General features: G+C 44.1%; 1 protein-coding gene across 3 annotated transcripts in view; it reads left to right on the forward strand.

Annotated features, from left to right (window-relative positions):
* EIF4E2 (eukaryotic translation initiation factor 4E family member 2) overlaps positions 1-13905 on the forward strand; it is a 378071-nt gene that overhangs the window by 262838 nt on the left and 101328 nt on the right. For 2 of the 3 annotated variants that reach the window (XM_044077084.1, XM_044077082.1), the window contains exons 4-5: positions 1-58; positions 1662-1814. The exon at positions 1-58 is cut by the window's left edge and continues 47 nt beyond it. In XM_044077084.1, coding sequence (XP_043933019.1) covers positions 1-58; positions 1662-1814 — 211 coding nt within the window. The remainder of the gene's footprint in view (positions 59-1661; positions 1815-13905) is intronic. The other variant, XM_044077083.1, reaches the window with a different exon arrangement.

Raw genomic sequence — 13905 nt, forward strand, 5'->3', positions numbered from 1 at the left:
CCTGACTGGACACAGCGACTTCCACTTGTTTAAGGAAGGCATCAAACCCATGTGGGAGGTGAGTTGAAAGTGCAGCACACACAACTTGGCTTTTTAAAAGTAATTTCCTTTCTTTGACTTGCTTTTAAAAGTGCTAAGTGTAGGAAGTAGCTGTCTAATAAAATGTGTCTTTTGTCATTGAGTCAACTCTGAAGCCATTTTAGAATGATTAAATTGAATGATGTCTTGTTTTATTTCTAGCGTGAAATATAATGCTTTTAAAACCAAAGAACACTGAAGGCACTGGTACTAGCCCGCTGTATAAGAGTTTTAGAACTGAACAACCTTTTAATATCTTAAAAAAAAGAAAAAAAATCTGCAGTTGAGGTTTTGGTTGATTTCAGTTCTGTTTTTAAATGCCCTTTAATTTGAGAATTCTGTAAACAAAAAGTAAAGTAAAGCACTGCACTTGATAGTATAGCGGCTGTTTCCTATTAGTCATTTTACCTTCATGTGAGAACAGACTTGTTAGTTTATGTAGTTCACAGCGAGACAGTGTGTAATTTGATTGTAATTTGCTGTTATTCAAAGTGAAGTCAGTTGTATTGTCGGGGACAACGGACTTGACTAGCATTGCAGTTTTTGGGCAGCAGTTTTCCCCTGGGGAACATTTTTAACTGACTTCAAGTTTACTACATAGTGGAGGCAAGGAGGGGCTCTCACCCCACCCAGTTAACTGCTGGTCATTAAACTGCTGGTCATTATATAGTTAAAACATAGTGTAAGTTGTTAAGACATTCACTAAATTGTAATGTCTGCACATTCCAGTCGGTGCCATTTAGGTTTTGCATAAATATATCTTGCGGATGAATTTATTGCTATCCTGGCACCCCTGATTTAATTGTAGAGAAGAGACTAAGAATCACTGTAATTGGTAAGTTATCTTGTTTATGACTTTACAGTTAGCAGCATTGAGAAATTAGCTATGTTATGTCTTTTACACAAAAAGTAAGTGCAGTTCTTGATGCCTTTTAGAGATGGCTAGTTTATTGCTGTGCAGTGCTGAAAACTCATTCATTACCTTGTGGTTTGCATCAAGTTTTGATGTCCTGTAGTACCTGTTCAGGAGAATTGTCAAATAGTAAAAAGAAGCTTCAGCTGCTGTACTCTAGGTTTATGTTAAAATATTTGTCTTTGTTAGTGTATGCATGAAGAACCTTCCTCTGCTCTGGTGAGGATAGCACGACACTGCAAAACAATTTTCAGAATTGCCTACTCACTCAAGTTATTTCTAACATTTCTGATCACCATAAATGTCGCATTTGTTTAAGGTGCTGCATGAAAAATATTAAGATCAGTAAAGGATGCATCTGAAATTAATTGCAAGATCAGGCAAGAACAAGATCCAGTAGTGTCTGGTTGGAGAATTACAGTAATAAAAATAGGCATTTCTAAGTTTTGTTAATGAACAGGCTAGTCATTCTAGTACTGTTTACGTACTGTTGATGCACGTAATCAGAACAACAAAAGCTTATGACTTCCTGTTTTTTAGTTGAACTACTGCAGTGCTGAAGAATAAGTCTGCAGTAATCCCTCTCACTCCTCTTTTATCAGTAGTACCTTTTCACTTAAAATGTGTTTTCCATTATCTTTCATGTTTGTTTTCCATTTTAAATCTTCAGGATGAAGCCAACAAGAATGGAGGAAAATGGATTATACGTTTACGCAAAGGGCTAGCATCCCGCTTTTGGGAGAACATCATCCTAGCAATGGTAGGAGAGCAATTTATGGTTGGAGAAGAGATCTGTGGTGTGGTGGTTTCAATTCGATTTCAGGTAAAAGGATGTTTTTCTTACAGAAAAAAATTGGGGAGGGCTAGTCTTTAAGTGGCAGGTGAGAAGGGCCAAGTTGGATGTGCCTTCTGATGTATCATTTGCAGTAAAAGACTTAACTATTTTTTTATCATTGCCAAAGATTGTCATGGAAGTCCTGCAGTTTTATTGTTGTCAACCCCCCAGCAGTAAAATTCTGAGTTTGTTTGTGTCTTTCGGCTTTTCCCAGTTAGGGGTCGCCACAGCGGAACACCGCTCTGCTAATGATTGGCAGTAGTACACAAGAAAATGTATATTCAGCAGTAAATGTGTCAACATAATGCTATTACATTTTGTGGGAATTTGGTTACCAGAGTGAAGATGACTCCATCAGCAGAGAATGGAAGACTTTTCTCCTAGGCTAAGGAGAGCTATATCTTAAATTGCAGTGTACTACAAAAATGTTTTTGATGAAATTGAACTGTAAAATGTTTAAACAAAAGCATGCCTTTGAGAAGTTCTTCTCTAAAAGACATGGTGAAGTGCTGAAGCTTTTTTAATATTTTGTTATATTTTTGCCCATGTTTTTGAATTTGATGATTTCTTGAACCAATTTTTCTATGGCTTCTTAGTCTTCATCTGATTACGTATTAAAAAAATAGGCAATGGTGACCCTGGTAGATTTTATATATTTACATTTGTTTAACAGGAAAGTCCATCTGGGCCAGAAGCCTATTTTCAGCAGATGCACGGGAGAAAAGCTCCACAGAAATAAAAGCAAAATGCAATAACTGGATAGTACAATAGTATACATACAATAAGATGGAGAATACACGTGTAGTTAGTCTATACAGAGTAGTATTCAATACAGTTTTCTAGTAGATACAGGTTCAAAAAGAAAAACACACAAGCATTTCAGTGAAGATAACTGTGAGAAAAATAAAATTAGTACTGTCTACATAATAAATATATATATATATATATATATTTTTTTTTTTTTAGTAGTAATAAACACTGTGGAGAGGGAGAAAATGAGGTAAGGAGTGGACAGTATGCTGAGAGAGTTGTAGACATCTTGTCAGTCAGGTATGGCACAGGAGCAATGCCAGTTCTTGGATAGATGTTTAAATGGATAGATGTTCAAATAGTAGTAGTTTGAAATTGGTAGATTCAGGTGTGTTTTGGAGGGTATGGGGTAGAGAGTTCCATAATTTGGCTATTTGATTTGAGAATAGGGCTTCACCGTGAGTGTTAGCTTGTTTACTGTGAGAAAGGTCTGTCTCCAGGACTTAGACTTCATGGGCATGAGTAGGGAACAAGTTCCTTGAGGGATGACAACTGTCAGGATGGAAGATGATATTGTTTGTGAATTTAAGTTGGTGGAGATGGAGAAGGTTAGGTAGCTTAAGCCAATTTGATTTATGTAGCGCAATACAATTGTGGGTTTGGTGGGGAAGGTTGGCTGCGAAGCGGGCTGTTTTGTTTTAGCAAATTTCCAATTTGGTCAAGTCTGTTTTTTTTTTAAGTTGATCATAGAGAGGGGGAAAGCATATAGGAGCGTAGAGAGGAGGAAGGTTCTGGATATGGCTAGTCTGGTATTGTCAGTGAGGAAAGGCTTGCTTCTGTACAGTAAGCCAAGTATGATGTGAACTTTCTTAATTGTGATGGCTTGTCATATTTGAGTTTGTTGTTGATTGTCACGCCAGGGAGTTTTGTATGCTCAACTATTTGGATGACTGTGTTTGCTGAGTGAATGGTAAAAGAAGGGGTGGTTGGTGATTGTTTGCTACTGGAAAAAATGGCATTAACTGCATGCTAGATGCATTGTTTTGTGAGTGTTATCAGGCAATTAATATGAAGCAACAATCTGTAGCTTTCAAATGCTAGTACAGATGAGTGAGCTCTGATGTTATCTTAGTCGCCATTCCTCACGTTAGGGTCTAGGATCTGATATCAGATCTGAGCCTGCATACTTCAGACAACAGCTTAGCTCAAGCTCCTTCCCTACCATGATGATCTGCTGCCCTCTAATCCCTCAGATCTCGTTTGCCACTTCATCAAGACAGTTGCAGATTGCTCAGCTCCTCATAGTAAGTGATTCATTGTTGGGATTTCTTTTCTTTGGGTTAACCTTTTGTCTTGTATTGGTAGTTATAGTTTATCCCTTTTTCTCTTACCCTCCTGTTTTGTTTTTCCACGTAGATGTTTGGCGCCCTTTTCGCAGGCCCTGCTAGTGGGTATCGTAAACTGTCTCTTCTCCAGTTAAACGAGTCCTATTTTTGTAGAGTTTTCTGGTAGTTAATGCACTGTGTTTAGTGTTTCGGACAGGTTTTTCTGGTATTTGAACTTTTTGCTTGTGTCCGGACTTCGAGTTGGGTTTTTCCTTTGGTTTTGGTAATGTCGGACAAACCCTTTGGGTTTAAGAGATGCTCCTTGTGTGGCAGGAAAATGCCCATGTCTGCCTCACATGAGGAGTGTCTGTATTGTCTCGGTGGTGACCATCTCGCAGTTGAGTGCAGTATTTGTACCGCCTTCAACCCCGGAGCTCTGGTTGACTGCCGCAACAAGTTACTAATTAAAGGTTTAGTGAAGGGAGGCCCCTTGGTCACTGGTTCCCCGGCCAAGGCGGGTTCTTCAGGGGCTACGAAGAAGATTCCTTTGGTTAAGGAAGCCCCGTCTAAACGTCCCAAGCTGTCTGATCCAAAGTCCTTGGATCCGACTCCAGCCAGGGCAGTGTCTGATCCGAGATCCTCTGGTCCCAGGACATCCAGGGAGTCCACTCCTGGATCCAAAGGTTCAGACCACAGGTCTTCGGATCTAACACCTTTGGCTCCCACCCCCGGATTCAAGGTCATGAACCTTCTTCAAAAAAGAGCCATCCATGAGGTCCCCACAGGACATGGAGGATCCGGAACTTCCGCTTCATTTTAGTTCCAAAGAGAACTGGGGATCTGCATCCTGTTCCGGATCTCCGCCGTCTAAACTTGTTTGTATAGAAATCAGTTTCAGATGGTCACTGTGCAGTCAATTGTGCCCCTTCTGCACAGCAATGACTGGATGTGCTCAGTAGATCTCTAGGACGCGTACTGTCATATCAAAAGTGATTGGTCCAGGAATGTCCTCCACTTTCGCTTAGGAGCTAGTCCTTTTCAGTTCAGGGCCCTGCCCTTTGGTCTCACCTCAGCCCCCCGGGTGTTCACCAAATGCATGGTAGTGGTGGTAGCTAATCTCTGACTGCAGAGACTCCAGGTGTTTCCCTATCTAGATGATTGGCTCCTCACGGCCCCCACAAAGCATCAACTGATGTCCTTCAAGAATGCAACTGCAGTCATAACATATGGGTTGTCCTGCCTCAGGCAGCCCTCGGTCGGCCGGATTCCAAAGTCTGGGTCCGGCGTCGGCTGGTGTCGCCTCCTCTCCGACGTCAGAACGGCTGGAGTATAAAGGCATCGGCCGACGCCATCTTCTTCAGTCATTCTTGCCGTGCGGTGCCCGAAGCAGAAGCAGTTCGCAAGTGCCGGTCGGTCAGCTCCTGTGTTTTCAGTTACCGAAGTCATCTAAAAGCTAAGTACCCCGTTGGGGAACATTTTTTCTTGCCTCAGCCGATGTCAGAACAAATTGAGAAAGTTAATAATTGTTTGTCTTGTGGTAAACAAATACCTCATAAGGACTTCCATTCTTACTGCCTCCCTTGCCTGGGCCCAGACCACGACGTCTCGGCCTGTGCTGCCTGTACTTGCTTTAATAAGCGCACTCTCAGGCACCGGGCAGAATTTGCCGAAGACTTTTTCGGCGAATCCTTCGCTTATATCATGCCGTCGGAACAACCGACAACACAAATTTCCAAAAAGCGTAAGGACCGGGACCGACATCCGTGGCCCGCGTCCTCTACCGATATTTCTCCTAAACCCTCCGCGAGTGCTTCGGTCCCTTCGGAAGCAGTAATTCAACCGCTCCAGGCCGACGACACAGCGGTAGCACGTCCTTTGGTCCCGGAGACTATACCGGTGCCGGTTATTGATTTTCCTCCAGAAACCGAAGTTATGGATCTACCTGACACCATTCCCGTGGACAAGGTTACTCCTGCACGTGGGGCAGCTAGGCCTCCTGTATCCATGTCCATCAAGGCCTATGCACGTGCCAAGGCCGCCAGCCAGGCCAAGGCCCATCCTAAACCTACTGCCCAGGCCCCTTCTTCTGATAAGCAGATCATGTCTCTTGCTGCAGACCTCATCTCTCTTATCAGGGGGTCTCAGCCGCACCCAGACAGAGGTTCTCAGCCGCCTGCAGAGAAAAGGCCTAGAACTGAGCAGACTGACAACCTCTCTTCAGATGAAGTCTCTGGGGATTCTGAGCATTCTGATACACAAGAAGAATCCTTCCAGGCCTATGAGGACTCTGATGCTGAGGAGTCTATTCCCACTGCCTCTCCTCCAGAGGATTTTTCATTCGGTGAAGTCCTCCACTCTATGAGGGAGCATTTTAAGTGGCAGGGTCAGGAATTTTCTGATTCTAGGAAAAGGCTTTGTACCTTCCTCAAGTTACCCCAGCACAGGCCTTTAGCTATCCCTCCAGTTATGGATGTCCTGGATGATGTTTTCTCTGACTCCAGTGCTAACCCTGATTCTCTCCCTCCTGCTCCTGTCAAGCCAGACAGATATTACAGGGTCCCTGACACTCACAAGCATCTCTTTAAGGCCCACTCTGTGGATCTAGAAACTATTTCACAGGGCCCCAAAGGAGTGGCTACTTCCTCAGCCAAGAATCCACTACCAGCGGATAGGGAAGCAAGGTCCCTGGAGAGATGGGGTTAAAAAGTTTATACCTCTACCACCCTTGCCATGAGGTCACTTAACTGCCTTTTTCATATGTTTCAGTACCAGGATTATTTACTGGATGACTTACAGAAAAAGCTAGCCTCTCCTGAGTCTATTGATAGAAAGGCATTGCAGGATCTGGTCCATAACACTCAGCAGGTTAGCAATCATTTTCTACAGTGTGGTTATGATGCATTGGAGGCTTCATGTAGGGCAGCTATGACAGGGGCTGTTATAAGTAGACATGCTTGGTTAAAAGAACAGCCACTGCCAGACCATGTTAAAGTAAAGCTACTTGATGCACCTCTGGAAAAACAAAAGCTTTTTGGTGCTAATGCACAAGATGTGTTGAAGTCCATTGAGGAAAAGGCTAAATCAGTTCAGACAGTCAAAGATTTCCTCCAGGTTCAGCCACCCAGATTCAGCAGGAATTGGCCTTCAAAGAATTGGTCCTTTCCAGACACTGACAAGTTTCAAAGGGGAAAAAACAGGCGTGCTCGAGGTAGAGGGCAAAACCGAGGCTCTTACAGGGGCCGCCAATGGCAACCACCAAATCAAAGAAGTGGCGCAGGCAGTTCAGCTGCACCACAAGGACAATCACAATGACTTGACTTTCATGCCGCCTACCAAAGCTCAAAGAGAAGCACCTTTAGGCGGAAAATTATCCTTATTCTCACACAACTGGCATATCTTAACCAAGGACAACTGGATTCTGGATTTAATAGACAGAGGTTACAGATTCCACTTCCATACTTTACCAATAAGACTAGGCATGCCAAACCTGCCACATCATCAAAGGGCAGAGGCACTCATTCAAGTTTCAAAGCTGCTAAGCATAAAAGCAATAGAAAAGGTCCCTCCTCAGGAACAAGGCCAGGGATTTTATTCAAGACTGTTCCTTGTTCCAAGAAAAGAAAACAAATGGAGGCCTATACTGGACTTGTCTACTCTAAATACCTTTCTCATTGTGCAAAAGTTCAAAATGCTGACGTTACAGCAACTCCTTCCCATGCTGGGCAAGGGGTCTTGGCTGGTCACTCTGGACCTCAAGGAGGCATACCTGCATGTCCCAATCAGACACAGTTGCAGAAGATACCTCAGATTTCTTGCAGTGACAGAGCATTATCAATTCTCAGCATTGCCGTTTGGCTTATCTACTGCGCCCAGAGTGTTCACGAAATGCCTGGCATCAGTAGTGGCACACTGCAGACTCCAGGGGATTCAAATATACCCCTACCTGGACGACTGCCTGATACAAGCAGACAACAAACAAACCTTGATAACAAACTTGGACTATGTCATTCAATTACTACAGGCCTTGGGATACACAGTCAACATTCAAAAATCAAGACTACTGCCATCCCAACAGATTATCTTCCTGGGAGCTAAACTGGACACAAAAACACAAATGGCCTTCCTCACAGAAGAAAAACAAGAGCAGTTACCAGACTACTTCAAAGGCCTAGCAAAGTTCTCCCAGCTGACTGCAAGGAAAATCCTTCAGGCCCTGGATTTCATGGCATCTTGCATTCTTCTGATACCTTTGGCAAGGCTTCATATGAGAAAGCTGCAATGGTACTTAAAAAGCTTATGGTCACAACACAGCCAAAGCCTAGAGGACGTAATCCCACTTATTCCATGTCTGCAAAGAGAATTCTTGTGGTGGGCTCAAGCAAGTCATGTCTTTCACCAAACCTCAAGCAGGTCAAATCATTACAACAGACGCCTCAGATCATGGATGGGGGGCGCACATGGAGGACAGATGCATCCAAGGGCAATGGAACCCAAGGGAAAGGCATCTGCACATAAATCAAAAAGAGATGTTGGCAGTGATACGTGCAATTGAGACTTTCGAAAAATCACTTCAACAAGGACATTTGCTAATAAGGACAGACAACACCACTGTTATGTGGTATATAAACAAGCAGGGAGGCACTCATTCTTATCACTTCTGCAGGCTTACAATGGTTCTCTGGGAAAAATCCCTAAGTCTGAAGATACATCTGCAATCCCAGTTTGTGCCAGGCAAGGACAATATACTGGCGGACAAGCTGAGCAGAAATTTCTTGGATCCACACGATTGGATGCTGCATCCTCACATTTTCTCACAAATAACAAGGACATGGGGAAGACCGGACATAGATCTCTTTGCTTCTCACATGAATCATCACCTGGAAAAGTTCTGTACAAGGACCCACCATCCTCTAGTCTGGAAAACGGATGCTCTCTCCTTCAGCTGGAATTCCCTAACAATTTATGCATTCCCTCCTCTACCACTGCTGACCAAGGTGATACTGAAGATCAAGGCAGAACAACCAACAGGCATTTTGATAGCTCCAGACTGGCCAAGGCAGCACTGGTGTACCCATTGCTGTTGAGCATAACTCGGACCAAACCGTGGCCTCTGCCCCTATGGCCTCTGCTTCTAACACAACACAATTACAGGACTGTTCATCAAAACCTGAAAACATTGCATTTGACAGCCTGGAGGTTACCATAACTCCTTCCGATATCTCTCTTTCCAAAAAAGTTCAAGAGATCTTACTGGAAGCACGCAGACCTTCCACCAGAAAACCCTATTCAGCCAAGTGGAAGAGATTCATCATCTGGAATGCTAACAGGGGTCAGGATACAACAGTATTGAGTATACCTCAGATATTGGAATACTTGGCAGAAATGTTTCATACTGGTCTCTCATATTCTTCCATAAAGATTCATGCCTCAGCAATCTCAGCAAAATACAATTGTGATCCTCCTGTGTTTTCGCATCCTTTGCTAAGACAGTTCCTAAGAGGGATAAAGAATATCAAACCTCCCAGGAAACCGCCAGTACCTGCATGGGACCTCAATTTCGCCTTGGAAAAATTAACTCTTCCTCCCTTTGAACCAGCAGCAACTTCAGAATTGCAATTTCTCTCATGGAAAACGGTTTTCCTATTGGCAATCACATCAGCAAGAAGAGTCTCTGAGATACAGGCACTCATGGCAGTACCTCCTTTTCTCATCTTTCATCAGGACAGAGTCTCTCTAAGAACCAATCCTTCATTCATGCCAAAAGTACTTTCCAGGGTGTCTCTAAATCAAGCCATTCACCTGCCTACTTTCTTCCCCAATCCTCAAAACAGGGGGGAAGCACTGCTGCATACTTTGGACATACACAGGCAACTACGCTACTACTTGGACAGAACTAAGACCACCAGAAAGTCTGACCAACTGCTTGTAGCCTATGCTGCTGGAGTACAAGGAAAAGCAATCTCCAAACAAACAATTTCCAAATGGATTGGACACTGCATCAGATTCTGCTATTCTTTTCATGGAAAAAGTGTGCCAGCCAATATTAGGCCACACTCCACCAGAGCTATAGCCACATCCACAGCTTTCCTAAGAGGAGTGGCTACAAAGGACATTCTAGAGGCTGCTACATGGAGCTCCGTGCATACATTTACCAAACACTACAACCTGCCTTTATACTCCAGATCCCGAGCAGGCTTTGCTTCGGCAGTCCTGCAGGGCATTTTAGCTACACCATCACTTTCTTAGTTCCAACCACCCCCAGCTTGGCTATGGTATGCAACCCATATGTTATGACTGCAGTTGCATTCTTGAAGGACATAGCACAGTTTTGTACCTACCATAAATGTAGATGTCCGATAGATATGCAACTGCAGTCGGATTTTCCCACCCTCCTACCCCTCTGCAACCTTCTTTATGGGTCCACTCCCCCTACTCCTATTAGCTGGGGGTATCTCCTATGGTGTATCTGTTTATTACTGTTGTGCATGTCTGGAATTGTTTATCCATTCACCAAATTTAGCCTTCCTAGGAGGGCACTTGGCATCTGGGGCAAGAAACACTGAAGAAGATGGCGTCGGCCGATGCCTTTATACTCCAGCCGTTCTGACGTCAGAGAGGAGGTGACACCAGCCGACGCCGGACCCAGACTTTGGAATCCGGCCGACCGAGGGCTGCCTGAGGCAGGACAACCCATATGTTATGACTGCAGTTTTATATCTATCGGACATCTACATTTATGGTAGGTACAAAACTGTACTTTGGACAACATTCACTTCCTACTCTTCCCTATTCCATCAGTTGGGGATTACTGTCAACCTAACCAAGTCTTACCTGAATCCAGCTCAGCATCTGGAGTTTATCGGCACTCTGTTGGATACCATGACGGAGATTGCAGCTCTTCCTCTTCGCCGTGTAATTCTTATACACTCTCACATCCAGATTTTGTTGGAGCAAACATGCCCTCATCTTCATACATTCTCAGAGCACTAGGGTCCATGGCAGCTGCCATTTAATTTGGTCCCGATGGCAAAGTACTATACGAGAGTACTTCATTAGACTTTCGCTGTCCAATGGTCAGAACTTTATCATCCACTGTCGTTCGCTGTTCTTCTCACGCCCATTTGTCGACTATCTTTTGTGGTGGATCCACTCTCTGGACCTCTTAATGGGTAGATCCTTTGCTCCCCCAGTTCCCAAGGCCAGAGTAACCACGGATGCTTCTCTCTTAAGGTGGGGGGAGGCATTTCAAGGCATTTCAAGGGAAAGTTCAGGGGCCAAACTGCACATCAATGTTCTGGAGATGAGAGCAGTCCTTTTGTCGTTGCAAGCCTTTCAGGATTGCCTCCCTCAAGGAACAATTGCAGATCTTTCTGACAACATGGCAGTTGTTTGGTACATAAACAAACAATGGGGCACACAATCTTATCTGCTTTGTCGCAAGGCCGTGAGGGTATAGGAATAGGTGATGTCCACGGGGCGCTTTCTTACTGCAACTCACATTCCTGGAGCATCCAACATTTTGGTGGACAAATTGAGCAGGCCGATTCTGACCACTCACGAGTGGTCCCTGAATCCAGTGGTAGCTCAACAGATTTTTCATTGATGGGGCCTTCTGAGCTGCGATCTCTTTGTATCTTCCCTAAACCACAAATGCAGGAATTTCTTTGCTTTGATCCCCCCAGAGGGGGAATCCCCCAGGGATGCACTCCCTCATGATTGGCCTCTGGGTCCCTTTATGCCTTCCCCTCTTTGCCTTTGATTTCCAGAGTACTCCAGAAAGCCAGACGCCTCAAGGCACAATTGATACTCAGTGCCCCCTTCTTGCCTCGGCAGATGAGGTTCCCCTTCTGTGGTCTCACTTGAAGCATTCACACTGTGTGCTCGATCCATTTCCGGATCTCATATTTCATCCATCTCTCCTTCTGCTACCAAATCTTCAGACCCTTCGTCTGACAGCATGGTTTGTCCACTTCAGTGATATTGGCCAAGTCTAGGCTAGCCTCGCCCATAAAGGATATTATCCTTGTTTCCCAGAGATTGTCTACTAGGAAAGTCTATATTAGCAAATGGAAGAGATTCTCTATCTATCTGGGCAAAGAGTAGGAATCCAGATCCTTTTTCAGCTTCCATTTCAGAGATTCTTCTCTTTCTGCCCACTCTGTTTAAAGAAGAGGCCAGTTTTTCCACCATCAAGGTTCAGCTGGCAGCAATTTCGAATTTTCACCTCAACTCTGAACCTACCTTTTACTCTAGGCTTTGCAAGGTCTTTTTGAAAGGTGTATCTTTGCCAAGACCCCCAGTAAAAGATCATTGTCCACCATGGGATCTTACTTTAATGCTACAATCATTAACAAGACCGCCCTTCAAACTGGTGTCATCTTGTGATCTAAAGTTTCTTTCTTGGAAGACGGCCATTTTAGTCGCAGTAACTTCAGTGAAGAGCGTTTCTGAGCTGCAAGCCCTTACCATTAATCCTCCTTACTTAATTTTCCATAAGGACAGATTAGCTCTGAGACCTAATCTATATTTTATGCGTAAAGTAGCTTCAGAAGCCAATATCAATCAGTGTATTCAGCTTCCCATCTTTTTCCCTAACTGTACGAATAAAGGGGAATATATTCTGCACACCTTGGATGTTCATCGCCAGCTTCATTTCTATCTGCACAGAACTAAGGAATTTAGGTGTTCAGACCAGTTGCTTGTAGCCCTTTCAGCTTGGATGTTCATCGCCAGCTTCATTTCTATCTGCACAGAACTAAGGAATTTAGGTGTTCAGACCAGTTGCTTGTAGCCCTTTCAGCAGCAAACAGAAAGGGCAAGGGAATATCAAAGGTTACAATTTCCCGATGGATCTCACGATGTATTTCTTTCATTTACTCTTCAAGAGGCGTTCCTCTGTGTACTCCGATAAAGGTTCATTCCACCAAAGCAGTGTCTACATCAGCTGTCTTTGCAGTTCGTCAATCTTTAGATGATATTTGTGCAGCAGCAGCAACATGGTCTTCACCTCACACCTTTACCTCCCATTACAAGTTGGATTTTACTTCTAGAGGAAGGGCTTCCTTTGGCTCCATGGTCATTTGGCATGTCCTTCCCTGAGGCCACCCAGGACCTTCCCTGAGGCCACCCAGGATTCATGTAACTGGGGACTCTGACACTAACATCAGATTTATAGTTGTGTACTTAACATAACTTGGCATCTGTGTTATCTGTAGTCACCATTCATCACGGTCCCACCCTCCGGCCCCCTTCTTGAGAGATTAGCAAGATTTGGGTGGACTTGTGTTTGGTGGTGGGTATCTAGGTCTGTCTTCTATCTTCTGCAAACTCAATCTGAGGGATTAGAGGGCAGCAGAACATCAGTGGAGGGGATGAGCTTGAGCTAAGCTGTTATCTGAAGTATGCTGGCTCTGATCTGATATCAGATCCTAGACCCTAACGTGATGAATGGTGACTACAGATAACACACACGCCAAGTTATGCTAAGTACATAACTGTAATTATATAACTTATGCTCCTGTTTGTTCATGGGTCTGTGCATGGATGGGAATATTAGTCGAGTCCTTGTTTCAGGATAGTGATAAGCGGGTGATGTCACAGACCAGTGTACCAGAAGTAATTCCATGTGAGCAGATGAAATTCCAGGCACATAGTCAAGTCCTAATACATAGTTTGACATTGCATACTTAGTGGATGATGAGGACTGTGTCTGTGGTTGAGCTACTTATCAAAACACATAGCTGTAAGATGGTTTGTTGGGAATTTTGTAGAGAGAGGGAGAGGGAGAGAGAGAGAGAGAGAGAGGAATGACCAATGGCAGTTTGCAGGAAGTACACAGTAGTAGTAAGGAACCTAGATAGCAGTAGCAAGGAACCCTGGAGAGAATGCAAGAGCCGTGTGTGTGTGTGTGTGTGTGTGTGTGTGTGTGTGTGTGTGTGTGTGTGTGTGTGTGTGTGTGTGTGTGTGTGTGTGTGTGTGTGTGTGTGTGTGTGTGTGTGTGTGTG

Source organism: Protopterus annectens, chromosome 7.part0 (assembly GCF_019279795.1).
Source record: "Protopterus annectens isolate FY-2018-M chromosome 7.part0, PAN1.0, whole genome shotgun sequence".
In the NCBI taxonomy this organism is placed as follows: domain Eukaryota; kingdom Metazoa; phylum Chordata; order Ceratodontiformes; family Protopteridae; genus Protopterus; species Protopterus annectens.